The sequence below is a fragment of the Gorilla gorilla genome, chromosome 4, assembly GCF_029281585.2.
Source record: "Gorilla gorilla gorilla isolate KB3781 chromosome 4, NHGRI_mGorGor1-v2.1_pri, whole genome shotgun sequence".
NCBI classification, from domain to species: Eukaryota; Metazoa; Chordata; class Mammalia; order Primates; family Hominidae; genus Gorilla; species Gorilla gorilla.
In genome coordinates, this window is record NC_073228.2 from 133,503,170 (window position 1) to 133,521,828 (window position 18,659).

General features: G+C 34.9%; 1 protein-coding gene across 2 annotated transcripts in view; it reads left to right on the plus strand.

Moving 5' to 3' along the window:
- ADAMTS19 (ADAM metallopeptidase with thrombospondin type 1 motif 19) overlaps positions 1-18,659 on the plus strand; it is a 278,745-nt gene that overhangs the window by 157,041 nt on the left and 103,045 nt on the right. For both annotated transcript variants that reach the window (XM_063706747.1, XM_031010623.3), the window contains exons 9-10: positions 2,029-2,169; positions 3,615-3,765. In XM_063706747.1, the coding sequence (XP_063562817.1) occupies positions 2,029-2,169; positions 3,615-3,765 (292 nt within the window). The remainder of the gene's footprint in view (positions 1-2,028; positions 2,170-3,614; positions 3,766-18,659) is intronic.

Genomic DNA, 18,659 nt, shown 5'->3' on the forward strand with positions numbered 1-18,659 from the left:
AAAATTTTATTTTGATTTGCAGAAACTTAGATACTCTCATTGTAATTTCCCTTAGCATTTTCTATAACAGTTCTTTTAATTTCATGTTTTAAAACACAATATAGATATTCTTGTGAATTTTTCATTATGAAAACAATTTTATTTATTATCTAGACCATAACAGAAGAAGAAAAGAGAATAATGGACTATCCTGCCATTATCTCAGGCTATGCATGTACAAAAATGGACTTTTCTCTGCTTCTTCAGTACTAACCCTCATCCACAAAAATATTTTACTGGCCTCATTATGAGAATTCACAAGAGACTATATAATTTTTTTTCTACATGATCATTGAACCCATGATTCAACATTGGTTACAGAGTCTCAAGAATTTGGAGAGTGAACCAAAAGTAAAAATTTATAATGCAGTATAGAAAATGCCGTAACAATGTTGTTCACAGAATCCTATGTTGTTTCCAGAGGAGATAGTACAAATGGGTGAGGTAGGGGATAGTGAAAGAAAACCTGATAGAAGTAAACTGCATTAATGTTGATGATTAAGTAGAATTTGAGTTTGTCCAGGCAAAGAAGCTGAAGGAGAGGCACTGTAGACAGCACATGGGGTTGCAGGATGGAATTTATAGACGCCCAATGTGGAATGGTTAATCATATGAGTTCTAGAGCCAGGCACCTCAGTTCAAACATTATTATTTTCCAATTTCTCAATGTATAATCTTGGACAAGTTACTTCTCATCTGCAAAATGCATATTATAATCATTTCTACCACATTTGGTTGTTTAACTCAAGTTTATAAATTCCCTTATATGATTTATGATACCTAGAAAATGCTAAGTAACAATTAACTGCAAGAAAATAAGAAACAACATAATGTTTGGGAAACTACAAGTCATTTGGTATTGCTGAAGTAAAAACACTAATAATGATGTCGAAGAATATGAAGGGGATATGTATCATGTTAAAGAGCTGGAAATTCTCTTATGGATAATGAGAAAACATAGGAATGGCATAGGCAGATTGTGTTTTAAATAGATCTCACTGGAGCAGGGTAGGAGGAGGGGAAGGGAGAATGTTGGTAAAGATTAGAGGGGCAGAATTCAGGTACAATACCATAACAATTCAAGACTTTGTATATACTGTAATAAGGATACAATACAATAATTTTAATAGTAACTATAGGATAGAAGGGAGATGACAGTTGAGTGAAATACTTAGAAGGTACAGTTGGCAAGGCTTGCCTCTAACAGTAAATAAAATAGAGCCTATGTGATAATTCAGGACAGGAAAAAAGTAAATGATGACTTGAAGATTCTTTATTTGGCTGAACTTAGTAGCTAGCAAAAGCATAAAAAGAGAGTAAGAGAAAAATAGAATAGAGGAGTAAATAGAGAATTGAAAGACAAAGTAAGAAAGGCAGTCTTTAGACATACTAAACTGAAGGTATTTCTAGAACATCTATTTAGAAATAAGTCCGACTTTTAGAATAGAATTTCAACAGATTCAGGATTCATTAAAAAAAGACAAAGAAGGCCAGGATAATTTGTGCTATATGATGTGGGAGGAAGAAGATGGTCTAATGAAAGACATAGGAAATTAATAGATTAATGAGGTTTCAAATTTGGTAAAAGATGTGTTTTCAAATCAAATTTTGAAGAAAATTTGATGCAGGCAACAGCCAGAATCTAGTGTGGTTAAACATAAATGTATTATTTCTGAGTTTCATACATACTGTTATGCAAAGAATATATCTGTAGGTCATTTCCGTATAAAGGACCTAAACATGTCATTTTATAGGTTGATTAGGGAAATGTTTTTTATTAAATAAAAATATTTACCTTAAATTGGGGTAACAAAATTTAAAAAGTAACTTAATCTGAAATCTAATTTTATTTTGAAACTAATTTCCTTAAAACAAATTTGGCTCCCAGTATTTTAAGTATTTTAACCATTATTTAACTGCAGTTATAAAAAGTTAACAAGTAACATTTACTTAGTGTAAATTTTAAAATTTTATTATATTCCAAATCAGCATGGGCATTAACCATGACAATGACCACCCATCGTGTGCTGATGGTCTTCATATCATGTCTGGTGAATGGATTAAAGGACAGAATCTTGGTGACGTTTCATGGTCTCGATGTAGCAAGGAAGATTTGGAAAGATTTCTCAGGTATGGAGGTCACTTATTGTTTTTGCCTTGTGAATGATTATGTGTGCTGTTTCTTTTTACAAATAGAGAAGCCAGTGTGGCAAAGTGGAAAGGCCACCAGAGTAAAACTGAAGGTACTTGGTTCCAATCCTGGCTTTTCCATTGACTCATGGTGTAGTTTGGGACATGTTATTTAACCCCCTGCTTTTTAATTTCTACATTTTTCAAAAAGGACAGTTAAGATTATTTGTAAGATTGAAAAATTGTTATCATGATTTTAAAAATCTGTCACAGTATTTAATTGCCTTTTCCATTTTTCCCAGTGGAAATATTCACACTGTTCATCACCCAGCACGTCTATTATCACAAAGATCAGGGCTCCTCTAACAAAATCTTCACTTTTCGTTTGTAATACATCTACAATTCAAATGTTTTTACATTAATAAATAGTTTCCACCATTACCATAGCCCTTTTCCACATTCAGTGGCAGTAACACTTAGCTTCTGTCTTGTTCGAAAAGTAAATGAAAAATATTACTGTTGTTCTCATTTTCATTTTAAAGCACTTGTTCATTTTAAAGCACTTATTTCTATAATTATAGAAGGATCACCTGAAGCAGTAAGCAATATGCAAAGTAGTTAGTGAGATGCTTAAGGTATCCAAAACAAGTCTTAGTGAGAAATACAGGAACACCTAGCTTGCTAAACTCACTACACAGATGAACTTTATTCACTTTTGTATATCCTTTAAATAGTTAAGCCCATTTTTCTATTAAATGGCTATATGTACAGTATATTCTGTGCATGCTGTTTGTCATAACAGTCTAGAGAAGAGCACTCAGAGCATGTGATATTTCAGACACACCATCAGTAGCTGCATCAGCAGCGCTTCTGTAGGCCCTAATGAGTTCCTAAGGAACATGCATGATTTTGTATGGCTGCCTTCACATGAATCAGGACTCCTATGACATCAAATACCACTTTAAAATATATTACAGAATTGTATACAAAGTTGTATTACAATGTCAAGCACAAATATATCTACACTGTTAATATTCGCCTGAGGATGCTTTCCATACATTCTTTAAATCCCCAAATATAGCTGATATCTTATATTCACATACTACTTTTGGGCAAGTTACTGTCTGACTCTGAGCCTGTATACCTATTAAATGCATAAAATAACACCCACTTCACGGTGTTATGTAGATCAGCTGAGTTAATTCACATGAATGTGTTTTGTTCACCATAAAGTTCTTTTAACTTGAAAATTATTTATTACGATTATCTTCATCGTAAATAAATGATTTTTGACATACAGAATAATTTCTATGAGTATTCAATAGAAGAGCTTAAAGTAAAGATATATTTTTGATATTATTAAAGTGTTTCTTGTTGTATGCTAACTAATCATATCAGCTTTTTACAGTAAATTCAAAAGTTTACACATACCTGCCTATTGCCAGGTCAAAGGCCAGTAACTGCTTGCTACAAACAAATCCGCAGAGTGTCAATTCTGTGATGGTTCCCTCCAAGCTGCCAGGGATGACATACACTGCTGATGAACAATGCCAGATCCTTTTTGGGCCATTGGCTTCTTTTTGTCAGGAGATGCAGGTAAAGATCCAGGTGGGGGTTTTGTGCGTTCATTCATTGTTTAGAAGTATTGATTGGTAGGAGAAGGTAACATTATTTTAGGGTTTGTGGATCAAAAGCACCCCAATATATAAAAGAAGGATTTTCTAAGAAAAGGTTTGTGCATTTTTTTCTTATACTTTGGAAGCGATAGAAATAAGATGTGAGCATTTAATCAAAGTGAATAAAGAAAGACCTAATAATTTCTACTTTGAAAATTACATTGATATCAGGGAAGTATTTTTATTATGTCAGTTCAATGCTTCTATTTTAAATCCCATACAGTTTTCTCTCCATTATCTGCAGGAATTGGTTTCAGTACCCACATCCTGTTCCCTGAGCAGATACCAAAACTCCCAGCTGCTAAAGTCGCTTATGAAAAATAATGTAGTATTTGCATATAATCTACCCACATCCTCCCAAATACTTTAAATCATCCCTAGATTACTTACAGAACTTGATACATTGTAAATGCTATGTAATTATTATACTATGTTATTATTTGTATTATTTATATTGTTGTATTTTTTTTTAAATTTTTTTTTATCTGTGGTTGGTTGGATCCCTGGATGTGGAAACTACAAACGGGGAGGGCCAACTATATTTTCTTATATGGAAATGGGTAAAAATGCGATATGAAAATATAATTGATAAAAATGCAATAATATTAACATGTAATTGTGGAGGAGGAACTATACATTTTAATCCTGAAAATAAATTTTTAGAAGTATCTTTTATAGGAACAAAAATTGAGAGTACATTTCTACATAAACTGGAAGAAAAGGGAAAATGTATAATGGTAAAGCAGTGTTTACGTATTAATATTCCAGTAGTCAGTAATTACTCAGAGAGGACAGTAGTGTTAGGTCCATAAAATCTAAAGGATGAAGCAAAATGACCTTCTTAACTGATGGAAGAGTTTAAGCTCTAGTAACCTTTTTTTTTCTTTCCTGCTGCCCATCCCCTATCTGCCCATCTCCTCTCACCTCTTCCTAACACGCACACACACATACACATTGTATACTTCAGGAATAAACTGATAACCACACTGAGAGTAAATTCGTTAAGTATCGCTGAAACATAGCCTATTTTACCTAGCCACAGTTTCTGTGAATGCCTCAAAGGAGTTTGGCTTTGTTGAGGATAATGCTGTTTTGGGTAACTGTCAGCATAATTAAGATCCTTTATAAGGAACAAAGCATATGACATTATAATATATTGAATGCTCTCTTTGGTTTGTGGTTCTTATTAAAAGAGTTGTGCACTTATTTGTTTATTAATTGCTTTTGATCAGTTTCACCCACCAGTATGTAAGCTGCATGAGGGCAGAGTGAGTTTCTCCAGCATCTAGCCTAGGGACTGGCACAGAGTAAGTGAAATATCCAGTGAACAAATGATTTAGAATTAAAATGAGTGAAAGTATGGAGTTGGAGCTGCATCAAATGTGATGTGTAAAAGGCTGTATGGACCAGGCGAGGTGGCTCACACCTGTAATCCCAGCACTTTGGGAGGCCGAGACAGGCGGATCACGAGGTCAGGAGATCGAGACCATCCTGGCTAACACGGTGAAACCCCATCTCTACTAAAAATACAAACAAAAAAATTAGCTGGGCATGGTGGCGGGCGCCTGTAGTCCCAGCTACTCGGGAGGCTGAGGCAGGAGAATGGCGTGAACCTGGGAGGTGGAGCTTGCAGTGAGCCCAGATCGCGCCACTGCACTCCGGCCTGGACTACAGAGTGAGACTCCATCTCAAAAAAAAAAAAAAAGTCTGTATGGACTATGGAGCTTGAAGGGAACTGGTGTTGCTATGTAATTGTGATCTAATTCTAAAGGGTTTACATGTGGCACAGTCATGGATCCTTAGAACTCCACATCGTGTGTGACAATTATGACATTGGTTCTGTAAGGTCTGTCTCCGGTACCTCTCTGACCTCATCTACTAACCTCCTTCACTCTGCTTTCACCTCTGAGTCTTTAGACAATCAAAAGTCTGGTCACAATCCTCTTTCTTAAATCTTCATGGTAAAATGAAAGATTTTGAGGTACAAAGGTTTGGGTTTGTGGGCAGACACTTTTACAGGCTGAAGTTACTATTATTTTAGGCAACAAAATAGGCTCTTTGTGGTTACTGTCACCGGAGCATTGCACAGGAGACAGTTTCAGTTCATGTGGTATAGAGAATTGATAGAACTGATCAATGGATCAGTTCATCCAAAATGTTCATCTTTTATAAAGCATTCCTACTGTAAAAGCTCAGTAGATGATCAACTAGACACGATTCTGTTAAATTGTAGATTCTTTTCCATAAATACTATTTTACAAGCTTTTAGAAATTATTTTAATATATCACATGCAATTAAATTTTGCTAGTGCCATTCTACAATGTTTTGACCTCTGAATATCTTCCACATAGTGTGTTATTTATTTTATGATGTAATTTGACACTTTTTTCTTTTTTTATTATACTTTAAGTTCTAGGGTACATATGCACAATGTGCAGGTTTGTTACATATGTATACATGTACCATGTTGGTTTGCTGCACCCATTAACTCATCATTTACATTAGGTATTTCTCCTAATGCTGTCCTTCCCCCATCCCCCCACCCCACAACAGGCCCTGGTGTATGATGTTTTCCCCGCCCTTTGTCCAAGTGTTCTCATTGTTCAATTTCGACCTATGAGTGAGAACACGGGTTGTTTGGTTTTCTGACCTTGCAATAGTTTGCTCAGAATGATGGTTTCCAGCTTCATCCATGTAACTACAAAGGAAATGAATGCATCCTTTTTATGACTGCATAGTATTCCATGGTGTATATGTGCCACATTTTCTTAATCCAGTCTATCACTGATGGACATTTGGGTTGGTTCCAAGTCTTTGCTATTGTGAATAGTGCCACAATAAACGTATGTGTGCATGTGTCTTTATAGCAGCATGGTTTATAATCCTTTAGGTATATACCCAGTAATGGGATCACTGTGTCAAATGGTATTTCTAGTTCTAGATCCTTGAGGAATCGCCACACTGTCTTCCACAATGGTTGAACTAGTTTACAGTCCCACCAACAGTGTAAAAGCATTCCTATTTCTCCACATTCTCTCCAGCACCTGTTGTTTCCTTACTTTTTAATGATCGCCATTCTAACTGGTGTGAGATGGTATCTCATTGTGGTTTTGATTTTGATTTGCATTTCTCTGATGGCCAGTGATAATGAGCATTTTTTCATGTGTCTGCTGTCTGCATAAATGTCTTCTTTTGAAAAGTGTCTGTTCATATCCTTTGCCCACTTTTTAATGGGGTTTTTTAAATTTTTTCTTGTAAATTTGTTTAAGTTCTTTGTAGATTCTGGATATTAGACCTTTGTCAGATGGGTAGATTGCAAAAATTTTCTCCCATTCTGTAGGTTGCCTGTTCACTCTGATGGTAGTTTCTTTTGCTGTGCAGAAGCTCTTTAGTTTAATTAGATCCCATTTGTCTATTTTGGCTTTTGTTGCCATTGCTTTTGGTGTTTTAGTCCTGAAGTCCTTGCCCATGCCTATGTCCTGAATGGTAATGCCTAGGTTTTCTTCTAGGGTTTTTATGGTTTTAGGTCTAACATTTAAAATTAATTCAAGATGGATTAAAGACTTAAATGTTAGACCTAAAACCATAATTTGATTCTTATAACCATTAAATACCATATTGTCTAGTCCTATTTTACAAATCAACAATTGGAGGTCTAGAGCAGTCAAATAATACTTTGAAGTTCTTATACCTATTAACAGAGAATGCTAGATCCAAACTTAGATTATGTCTAAATCCCAAAAATCAGATGCTCTCCAGTCTCCTATGGAACTCAAACTTCTTTATATGCTATATTGTCTTCTCTATGGAAAAACCCTTAGATCAGATCTCATATTTAAACTAATTTTTTGTCTCCTATAGCACCTATACTATCAGTTTTAACCAGTATCTTAATTGATTCATTTTGCTAAGCTATTTGCTCTATTCATATGATTATTTCCCAATAACCTACCTGCACAGATTTTTTTTCCTTGATCTCTGAAAATATGATTGTTTATTTAGGTTTTTTAAATCTGTTTCTCAGTATCCTAGGATGTTGCCTTGTTTTAAAACTACACATTGTGCTAATAAAGTTAAGTTTTAGGTTTAAGATTTCCAGAAATGTTCTCCTTTTTATTTTCTCTCCACTCTTATACTCCAGTCCCAAATCAGTACAGCATGTAAAGTGTAGTAACCTAATAGACGATAGATAGATAGCTAGAACCATGGAAAAGATAATTTACATATTTAGTCATTGATTTGACAAATATTTATTAAGTTCCAACTACTTTCCAGGCACTGTATGAAGCACAAATAATACAGCAGGAATCAAAGATCCTACCTCCATGGGACTTACATTTTAGTTGGAGGAAATATAAGCAAATGCATATCTAATATGTTAGTTGATGATAATTGTTTAGAAGAAATATAAACTCAGGTAAAACAGGAAGTACTACCAAGGTAGATGGTTAGGATGGTGTTATTTCTTTTTTTTTTTTTTTTTTTTTTTGAGACGGAGTCTCGCTCTGTCGCCCAGGCTGGAGTGCAGTGGCGCGATCTCGGCTCACTGCAAGCTCCGCCTCCCGGGTTCACGCCCGCCACCACGCCCGGCTAATTTTTTGTATTTTTTAGTAGAGACGGGGTTTCACTGTGTTAGCCAGGATGGTCTCGATCTCCTGACCTCGTGATCCGCCCGCCTCGGCCTCCCAAAGTGCTGGGATTACAGGCGTGAGCCACCGCGCCCGGCCAGGATGGTGTTATTTCATATAAGGTGACCTGGGGAAGTTTCCTAGAAAGGTGACATTTGTTTAGAGATCTGAAGAAAGTGGGAGAACAAGCTATGCATTTATCTTGGGAGGAATACAGCAAGAGAAAACAGAATGCAAAATGCCCTGGAATTCATTGTGGGTCATGTTGTGAGATGCCCATTACATGTCCAAGTGGGAATGTAAGCAGGTCCATGATATATATTTGGAAGTCATTAAGAAGTATAAGATATTGGGGACATGATACTAAATAACAATTGCAAGTGAGTTAGAAAAGTTTCAAGGACTAAGACCCAGGTCAATGCAATATTTAGAGTTTAGGAAAATGAGGAGAAAGAAGAAATAAAATGCTGAAGTATATTGAGGTAGGAATAGAACCAAAGCAAATTAAGATCTTGGAGGCAATGTGAGGAGGATATTTTTGAAAGAGAGATTGATCAGCTGTATCAAAAGCTGAAGACTTAAATGTAAAACCTAAAACTGTAAAAAACCCTGGAAAACAACCTAGGCAATACTGGTCTGGACATAGGAATGAGCAAAGATTTCATGACAAAGATTCCAAAAGCAATTTCAACAAAAATAAAATTTGACAAATCGGACCTAATTAAACTTAAGAGCTCTGCACAGCAAAAGAAAGCATCAATAGAGTAAAGAGACAACCTACAGAATGGGAGGAACTTAAACAAATTTAAAAGGAAAAACCGACCCCATTAAAAAGTGGGCAAAGAACAAGAACCGACACTTTCCAAAAGACATGCAGCCAACAAGCATATTTAAAAAAGGTCAGTAACACTGATGATTAGATAAATACATATCAAAACGACAATGAGATAACATCTCACACCAGTCAGAATGGGTATTATTAGAAAATCAAAAAATAACAGATGCTGGTGAGGTTGCAGAGAAAAGGGAAGACTTATACACTGTTAATGGGAGTGTAAATTAGTTCCACCATTGTGGAAAGCAGTGTGGCAATTCCTCAAAGAGCTAAAAAAAATAACTACCCATAATTACCATTCAACCCAGCAATCCCATTACTGAGTATATACCCAAAGCAATATAAATCTTTCTACTATAAAGACACATGCATGTGGATGTTCACTGCAGCACTGTTCACAATAGCAAAGACATAGAATTAACCTAAATGCCCAGTAGTGACAGTTTGGATAAAGAAAATGTGGTACATATACACTATGGAATACCATGCAGCAATAAAAAAGAATGAGATCATGTCTTTTGCAGGAACATGGGTGGAGGTGGAGGCCATTATCCTTAGCAAACTAATGCAGGAACAAAAAACCAAATACCATTTGTTCTCACTGATAATTGGGAGCTAAATGATAAGAACTCATGAACACAAAGAAGGGAACAATAGACACTGGGGCCTACTGAAGGCTGGAGGGTGGGAGGAGGGAGAGGTTCAGAAAAAAATAACTATTGAGTACTAGGCTTAGTATGTGGGTGATGAAATCATCTGTACAACAAACCCCTGTGACATGAGTTTACCTATGTAGCAAACCTGTAATATACCCCTGAACTTAAAATTAAAGTATAAAAAAAAAATTTTAAAAGCTGAAGACAAGTGGAGCAAAATGAAGGCTGAGATTAGACGGTTGGTATTTTTTCCCAAAGGGTTTGACACATCATTATTTGAAGCTATATGGGAATGCCTGAATATATAAGGTGTCAGGAAGTATAACTTAAAAGTATAGCAGAAAATAGTTATAACTGTAGAAGACTGAAAATAGTTGTGCACTATGTAATGACATTTCAGTCAATGGACCACATATACAACAATGGTCTTATAAGATTATAGTCTGTATTTTTACTGTAACATTTCTATGTTTAGATGCACAAATACTTAGGATTGTTTTACAGTTGCCTACAATATACAGTAAGGTAACATGCTATACAGGTTTGTAGCTTAGAAACAATGGGATACACCATATAGCCTAGGTGTGTAGTAGGCTATATCATTTAGGCTTGTGTAAGTACAGTCTACAATGTTCATACAATGACTACATTGCCTAATGACACATTTCTCAAAATGTATTTCCATCATTAAGCAAAGCATGACTGTAGTTCTGCTACATACATATACACCTTCAATTGGCTCTATGTGGAGTCACCCTACCTGGCAGTCTGTCATCTAAGTGCTATACAAAACAAATCTCCTATATGGTAAGCTCCTTAACATTAGCAGAGTTGTCAGCCCTTTTGTCATTGTATCTCTAGCACCCAAGTCAGTGCTCAATAAATATTTGATGAATAAGTGAATCGATTGAATAATGGGGTACTGATTCTAAATTTTTCACTCATGTAGATAACATGATAACCTTTTAGAATATTAATGCAATGACTACATAAAAGCCTACCTATGCTATAGGGCAGGTAGCTTGTTTCACAGCTTATTCATAATTCAATTAGGCATCCTTATGACCAGCTCATTTCTAATCAATTACAAATAAACATCAAGATTTGTAGTGTGAGGGTTCACAGCAACCTTCAATATGTATGTTTCAGGCAAAATCTTAAAAACAAGGTAACTCTGAATCTGACAAAGGCAGTTGGGCCATAGCATCTAAATTAGATGTTTCACTTCCATACTTATAAACAGATATTTAAACACAAACACTAGAGGCTCAGCATTATTGCATAATGCTGATCTAATTAATGATATAAATTTACCCTTAGGATAACAACTTACATCTGCAAAATGTTTAAAGGCACAGATGTAGAGATTCTGGTGAAAATGTTGATCACAGGCAATAATAGCTCACTCTTCTGCATAAATTTGCAGAATTAATGGCTGACTTCTTGGATGGCCTTGTTCCTGAGTCCTAAGCAATTGGTGCTGGGTACCTTCAGGCCATCTGGCATCTTGTGGCTGAGCCAGCTCCAACTGCATCAAGTCATTGTAATAGCTTCCTGAAATTACTTAGACTGGCTGAAAATACAGAGGTATGGAAGGATTTTTCCCTAGAAATAGTAAGAAGTGGCCCCGTAGGAGTTAACCTTTTTCTGAAAAGGAAGGAAGTGTAATAAAATTGAAGACCTCCAGGAAACTTAAGATCCTGTCTTTGTGAACTAGGCACACTATGAATTGCATATGTATTAAATGGATAGAAAAGTTTATAGTATAACTGAATCATATGATTACTTTAAATATTGACATGGAAAGTTCCAGTTTTACATTTCTCCTGTATCTACTTGATTCATCCAAGTTTGTAGGACTCTCTCAAACCTCTCCTTGAAGCCAATGCACAGACTGGAATTGAAATAAAGTAATGGCAAAAACCGCAATTATGTTTGCACCAACCTAATATTATGAAGAACTATAGAAGGCCTAGTCTCTGTAATTTGGCATTGCAAAATTCCAGAGGCAACAAGAATTTGGATTTAAAAAAGGCTTAACATGAAACAGTTGGAGGACATAAACTGCATGATTTAAGACTTACAAAGCTGCAGTAATGAAGACAATGTGGTGTTGACGAAAGGAGAGACTTAACTCCTCAGTGGAACACCATAGAGAGTCCAATTATAGACTCTCACATATGTGTACAATTGATTTCAACGAAAGTAACAAGGCAGTTGAATGGGTAAATAAAAGCTTTTCAACAAATTGTGCTGGAACAGTTGGACATTCATCTTTTAAAATTACGTCATATCATAAGATAAAATTAACCCTAAATGTATTATTGACCTAAATATGGAATCTACAAAACTATAAAACTTCAGGGAAAAAGGTAGAGGAAATATTTTTTAATAGGACACCAGGAGCATGAACCATAAAAGAAAAACAAAACAGAAAATTATTGTTTGAAATGTATCAAAATAAATTATTTTATCTTAGGAAAACTCTGTTAAGACAATGAAAAGGTAAGCCACAGAATGGGTGAAAATATTTATAATAGGCATATCTGACAAAGGGTTGTTGTCCAAAATATATAATCCCTGTAATAGTAATAAAAGACCAAGCAATACAATAAAATGGGCAAAACATTTCAACAGACAATTCAGAAATGAAGATATGCAGATAGCCAACAAACTCCTTAAAGGATGCTTAACATCATTAATATTGTATCAAGAAATGCAAATCAAAACCATAAAGACCTACATTTGCATATACATTGCAATGTCTTAAGTTTAAAGAATTGAAAAAACTAAATTGTTGCTGATAATACAGAGCAATCAGAATTCACATACCGCTATTGGGAATATAGTATAATCACTTTGGGAAAATTTTAGGTGTTTTTTGTTGTTGTTGTTTTTTTAGCACTTAAGCATTCACCTCTTATATGATCCAAACTTTCCACTCCTAGATCCAAAAATATACTCTGCATGATCTCTTTAAATTTATTGAGACTCATTTATAATCTATCCAGGTGAATGTTCTATATGCATTTGACAATGCATTTCCACAGTTGTCAGTGTTTCATAAATATTAATTAGGTCAAGGTTATTAATAGAGTTATACAAATCGTCTTTTATTATGTGTATAGAAGTTCTAATAATTGCTAAAGTGGGGAATTTAAATATCCTACTATGACTGCAATTGTCTACTCCCTTCGATTATGTCAGATTTTGATTCATACCTCGTAAGGCTTTATTGCAAGACACTAATACAGTTATTATTATTATGTCTTCTTGATGCATTATGTCTTCTAATTGCATTTCTTTTCATTATGAAAAAGTCTTCTTTATCACTGATAGAAGTATAACTTTTTTATATTGTAGTTTATCTGACATTAATCTGATTTTGTGTGTTTATTTTTTTGCATGGTATAATATTATGCTTTTATTTAGTTTAAATGTATCTGTGTACTATTTCAAGTGAGCCTCTTGTAGTATAAGCATGTAGTTAAGTCTTGATATTCATCTGTTATAAAAATTATAACCTTTTAATTGAGGTAGTTCATTAATGTTTAATCATTGATTAAACAATCTGTTTGAATTTAGGTCTAGATTTTATAATTTATTTTTTAACTCTTTATTTCCCTCTGATCCCCATTAATTTACTTTTATATTATTTGAATTCTCTTTAGGATCCTACTTTATCTATTACATTTTTAGCTATAATCCTTTACCTCTTTAAGAGGCCTGATCTGGGTCTAGGTCTGGGATCACACATCTTTATTTAAAGGGCCAGATAGTAAATATATTAGGCTTGTCAGCAGCAGAGCCTCTGTTGCAACTCAAATCTGCTGCTCTAGCTCAAATCAGCCATAGATAATATGTAATGGGATGAGCAAGACAGTTGGCCAGTCTCCAGGCCATAGTTTGCCAAACTCACCTCTAGGGATTAAAATATAAACTCTCAATTTTTCTGAATCTATTTAGAGTTATTATAGTACTATTTCATTTGGAATTATTGGAATATGCAACCACGTATGTGCATTTAGACTTCCTCATTCAGTTTTTCTGTACTATAGTCAAGAGATATATATATATATATAGCATCTGTGTACATTGTAGACCATACAATAAAATTGTATACATTTTACTTAATATACATTGCATGTATTTTAAAGATTAAGAATGTAAAAATAGTCTTTTACTTTTAGCTTGATATTTACCCTTTCCATTGTTCTTCATGACTTCCTGAAGATAGGAGTTTTCCTTTGGTTTCATTTTCCTTCTCCATGTCTTTTAGTTGGGTTGCTAATGACAAATTCTCTTAATTTTCTTTCACCTGAAAATTTTCATTTCATCTTAATTTTTGAAATATATTTTCACTAGATATAAAATTATAGGTTGACTTTTTCTTTTTCTTTTACCATCTCAGAAACATTCCTCTATCTTCTCTTCTCCATAGTTTAAGATGAGAAATGTATAGCCCTTGGATTGTCATTTCCCTGTAAGTAATCTGTTGTTTCTCCCTGTTTATGTGCAAGATATTCTCTTTATCTTTGGTTTTCAGAAGCTTGACTATAATGTGTCTACATATAATTTACTGCATATTTATCCCATTAGAGGATTGTTGAATTTATTGATTTTGTAAATCTATGCCTTTTCTCAAATTTGGAAAGAAGTTTTAGTGATCATTCCTTTAAATACTTTCCTACCTCTCCATCCTCTCCTGAGAATACAGTTACACACATTATTTTTTTTTATATAATCTCACAGCTTTCTGTAAATCTTTCATATTTTTCAATATTTTCCCTTTCTCCTTCAGAGTGGGTAATTCCCTTTAAACTATTTTCAAGCTTACTGAATTTTTATCATTTCCATCCTGCTCAAATCCATTCAGTCAACTTTTAATTTTACATATTGTATTTTTCACATCTAAAGTGAAAGTTTCAACTTACTTTTTTTAAACTTTTCTCTTGAGATATCTTTTCATTTATTACAAGCCAATTTCCATTACCTCACTAGGTATATTCATAAAGTCAGTTTCAAATTTTATGAAAATCATAACACGTGTCATCTGAGGTTTGAATTGTTTATTTACATTTTTAAAGAAAGGGTTGCATTTTGCTGTTCTACATAGCCAGTAATTTTTACTTCTATACTAGAAATGTTGTTGTTATATTATAGAGCAAACATGAGCAAACTATGGCTTAAAGTTTTACTGGAACACAGTGACACACATTTTTTCGTTTATTTTCTATGGCCGGCCTCAAGCTACAATGGCAGTGTTGAATAGTTGCAACAGAGACCACCTGGCCAAGAAGCCTAAAATATATACTATTTGGCAATTTACAGAAAGAGTTTGCTGACCCCTGTTGTAGAGGCTCTGGATTCTGTTATATTCCTTCAAAGACTGTTTTTTGTTTTCACAGGCAATTATATTAATTAGATTTAAACTGGAAATTTTGTCTCATCTATTGTAGGCAGCAGCTCATATCTTAGATCAATTCATTTTTCTCTAACTGTGCTATTTGTAGTGTGTGTTGTGTATGTATGGGTCAGGTGCCAAGGGGAGACTTAAGCTCCTCTAATTCTATTCCCTCTGGAATTCTCCCTTCAGTTTATGGCAGCCTTGACCACCTCAGTTTCTGTCTTCACGAGTCTATAAGATGATATGTTTTTCCAGTTGGCACCTAATGTCAGGACACTCCCTTCAGTTTATGGCAGCCTTCACCACCTCAGTTTCTGTCTTCATGAGTCTATAAGATGATATGTTTTTCCAGTTGGCACCTAATGTCAGGACACAATAGTGGGCATCTATCAGGTTAAAGCTGCAAAGATGATGAACTAACCTTGTGCCAGTGTTTTCGGTTTCCCTCAAAAGTGTGCCTGCTGAACGCAATCACTTTCACAATTGCCATGCACAAAAAATAAAATACCTAGGAATACAGCCAACCAGGGAGGTGAAAGATCTCTACATGCAGAAATAGAAAATACTGCTCAAAGTAATCAGAGATGACACAAATGGAAAAACATTCCATGCTCATGTATAGGAAGAATCAGTATTGTTAAAATGGCCATACTGCCCAAAGCAATTTGTAGATTCACTGCTATTCCTATTAAACTACCATTGATATTCTTCACAGAATTAGAAAACCTATTTTAAAATTCATATAGAAACAAAAACAAGCCCAAATAGCCAAGGCAATCAAGCAAAAAGAACAAAGCTGGAGGCATGATGTTACCTGACTTCAAACTATACTCCAGGGCTACAGTAATAAAAACAACATGATACTGGGACAAAACAGACACATAGACCAATGGAACAGAAGGGAAAACCCAGAAACAAGGTTGCAAACCTACAACTATCTGATTTTTGACAAACCTGTTCAATAAATGGCTCTGGGATAACTTACTAGCCATATGCAGAAGATTGAAACTGGGCCCCTTTTTAGGCCATACACAAAAATTAACTCAAGATGGATTAGATATTTACATATAAAACCCAAAACTGTAAAAAACCCTGGAAGACAAACTAGGCAATACCATTCTGGACATAGGAACAAGCAAAGATTTAATGACAAAGACTCCAAAAGCAATTGCAACAAAAGCAAAAGAAAAGAGAGAGAGAGAGAGGGAGAGAAATGGGATCTAATTAAACTGAAGAGCTTCTGCACAGCAAAATAAACTATCAAGTTTCCACCAAGAGTGGACAGACAGCCTAAAGAGTGGGAGAAAATTTTTGCAAACTATGAATCTAACAAAGATCTAATATCCAGCAACAATAGCAAACTTAAGTTTACAAGCAAAAAACAAGCAACCCCAATAAAAGGTGGGCAAAGGACGTTAACAGACACTTCAAAAGAAGACATACATGCAGCCAACAATCATATGAACATCACTGATCACTAGAGAAATGCAAATCAAAACCACAATGTAATACCATCTCACACTAGTCAGAATGGCTACTATTAAAATGTCAAAAAATAACAGATGCTGATGAGATGTGGAGAAAAGGGAACACTTATATACTGTTGATGGGAGTGTAAATTAGTTCAACCATTGTGGAAAACAGTGGGGCAATTCCTCAAAGAGCTAAAAACAGAAATAGCATTTGACCAGCAATCCCATTAATGGGTATATACCCAAAGGAATATCAGTTAATTCTGTTATAAAGACACATGCATGTGTGTGTTTACTGCAGCACTATTCGCAATAGCAAAGACATGGAATGAACCTAAATGTTCATCAGTGATAGACTGGATAAAGAAAATGTGGAACATATACACCATGGAATACTATGCAGCCATAAAAAATGAGATAATGTCCTTTGCAGCAACATGGATGGAACTGGAGCCATTATCATTAGCAAACTAATGCAGGAACAGAAAACCAAATACCACATGTTCTCACTTATAAGTGAGAGCTAAATGATAAGAACTTATGGACACAGAGGGGAACAACACACATTGGAGCCTATTAGAAGGTGGAGGCTGGGAGGAGGGAAAGGATCAGGAAAAATATCTAATGGGTACTAGGCTTACTACCTGGGTAATGAAATAAACTATACATCATACCCCCATGACACAAGTTCAGGTATAACAAACCTGCACATGTACCCCTGAACTTAAAAGTTAAATTTATTTATTTATTTATTATTTGAGACAGAGTCTTGCTCTGTTGCCCAGGTTGGAGTGCAGTGGCATGATCTCACCTTACTGCAACCTCCAGCTCCCAGGTTCAAGCAATTCTCTTTCCCCAGCTTCCTGAGTAGCTGGAATTATAGATGCCTGCCACCACGTCTGGTTAATTTTTGTATTTTTAGTAGAGACAAGGTATTACCGTGTTAGCTAGGCTGGTCTCGAACTCCTGACCTCAGGTGATCCACCTGCCCCGGCCTCCCAAAGTTCTGGGATTACAGGCGCAAGCCACCATGCTTGGCCAAAAGTTAAATTTAAAACAAAAAGTATGTTGCCTTGGTTCACTCTTCAGAGACTTCAGGAAGTTGTTTTTTGTATTCTGTTCACAGTTTATAGTTGATACCTACAAGAGGGTTGGTTTTTTGAGAAATTAATCCACCATTCCAGAAGGGGAATCTTTTTATCTTAATTCTGTATCATTTTTCTTTAAAAATTTAAAATAGGTTCTTCCTTCTTTTTATTGTTTTCTTTTCTTTGGGGGCCTCCATTATATAGATATTAACAGTTCTCCTTTCTTTTATTTTTATTCCCTTTCTTTAACACTTTCTTTTAATTTATTTTTATTCCCTTTCTTTAACACTTCCTGATGTAACCATGAAAGAGTCCCTTGCAGCTTGCTGCTTCATGCATTGGCTGTCCATGGGTTACATTTCCCTTTCTATGCCTATCACTCAACTTCTGCCAGTAGCTATGTATGTGGAGTGGAGGAGGTGAAAGAGAGAATGTCAGACTTATTCAGTGGACAGTGGCCAAATCTTCTCTGTTAAAGGATAAAGTTTCTAGGATGTAAATGAGCTAGATTTCTAGCATTTCTTTCCACTAAAAGAAGGTTTATAATTAATGTTTAAATCCAATAAGTGTTACATTATGTAGTCAATGTTTATTAAGATTTATCATCATTTTTATCAGTCTATTTGCTTACCATTGCTTTTCAGTCCTTTCTTATAAAGTCTTATTTCTTTTTCTTAACATCATTTAGAAGCAACTTTGGGGCAGATCTATAGAAGGTAGATAAACA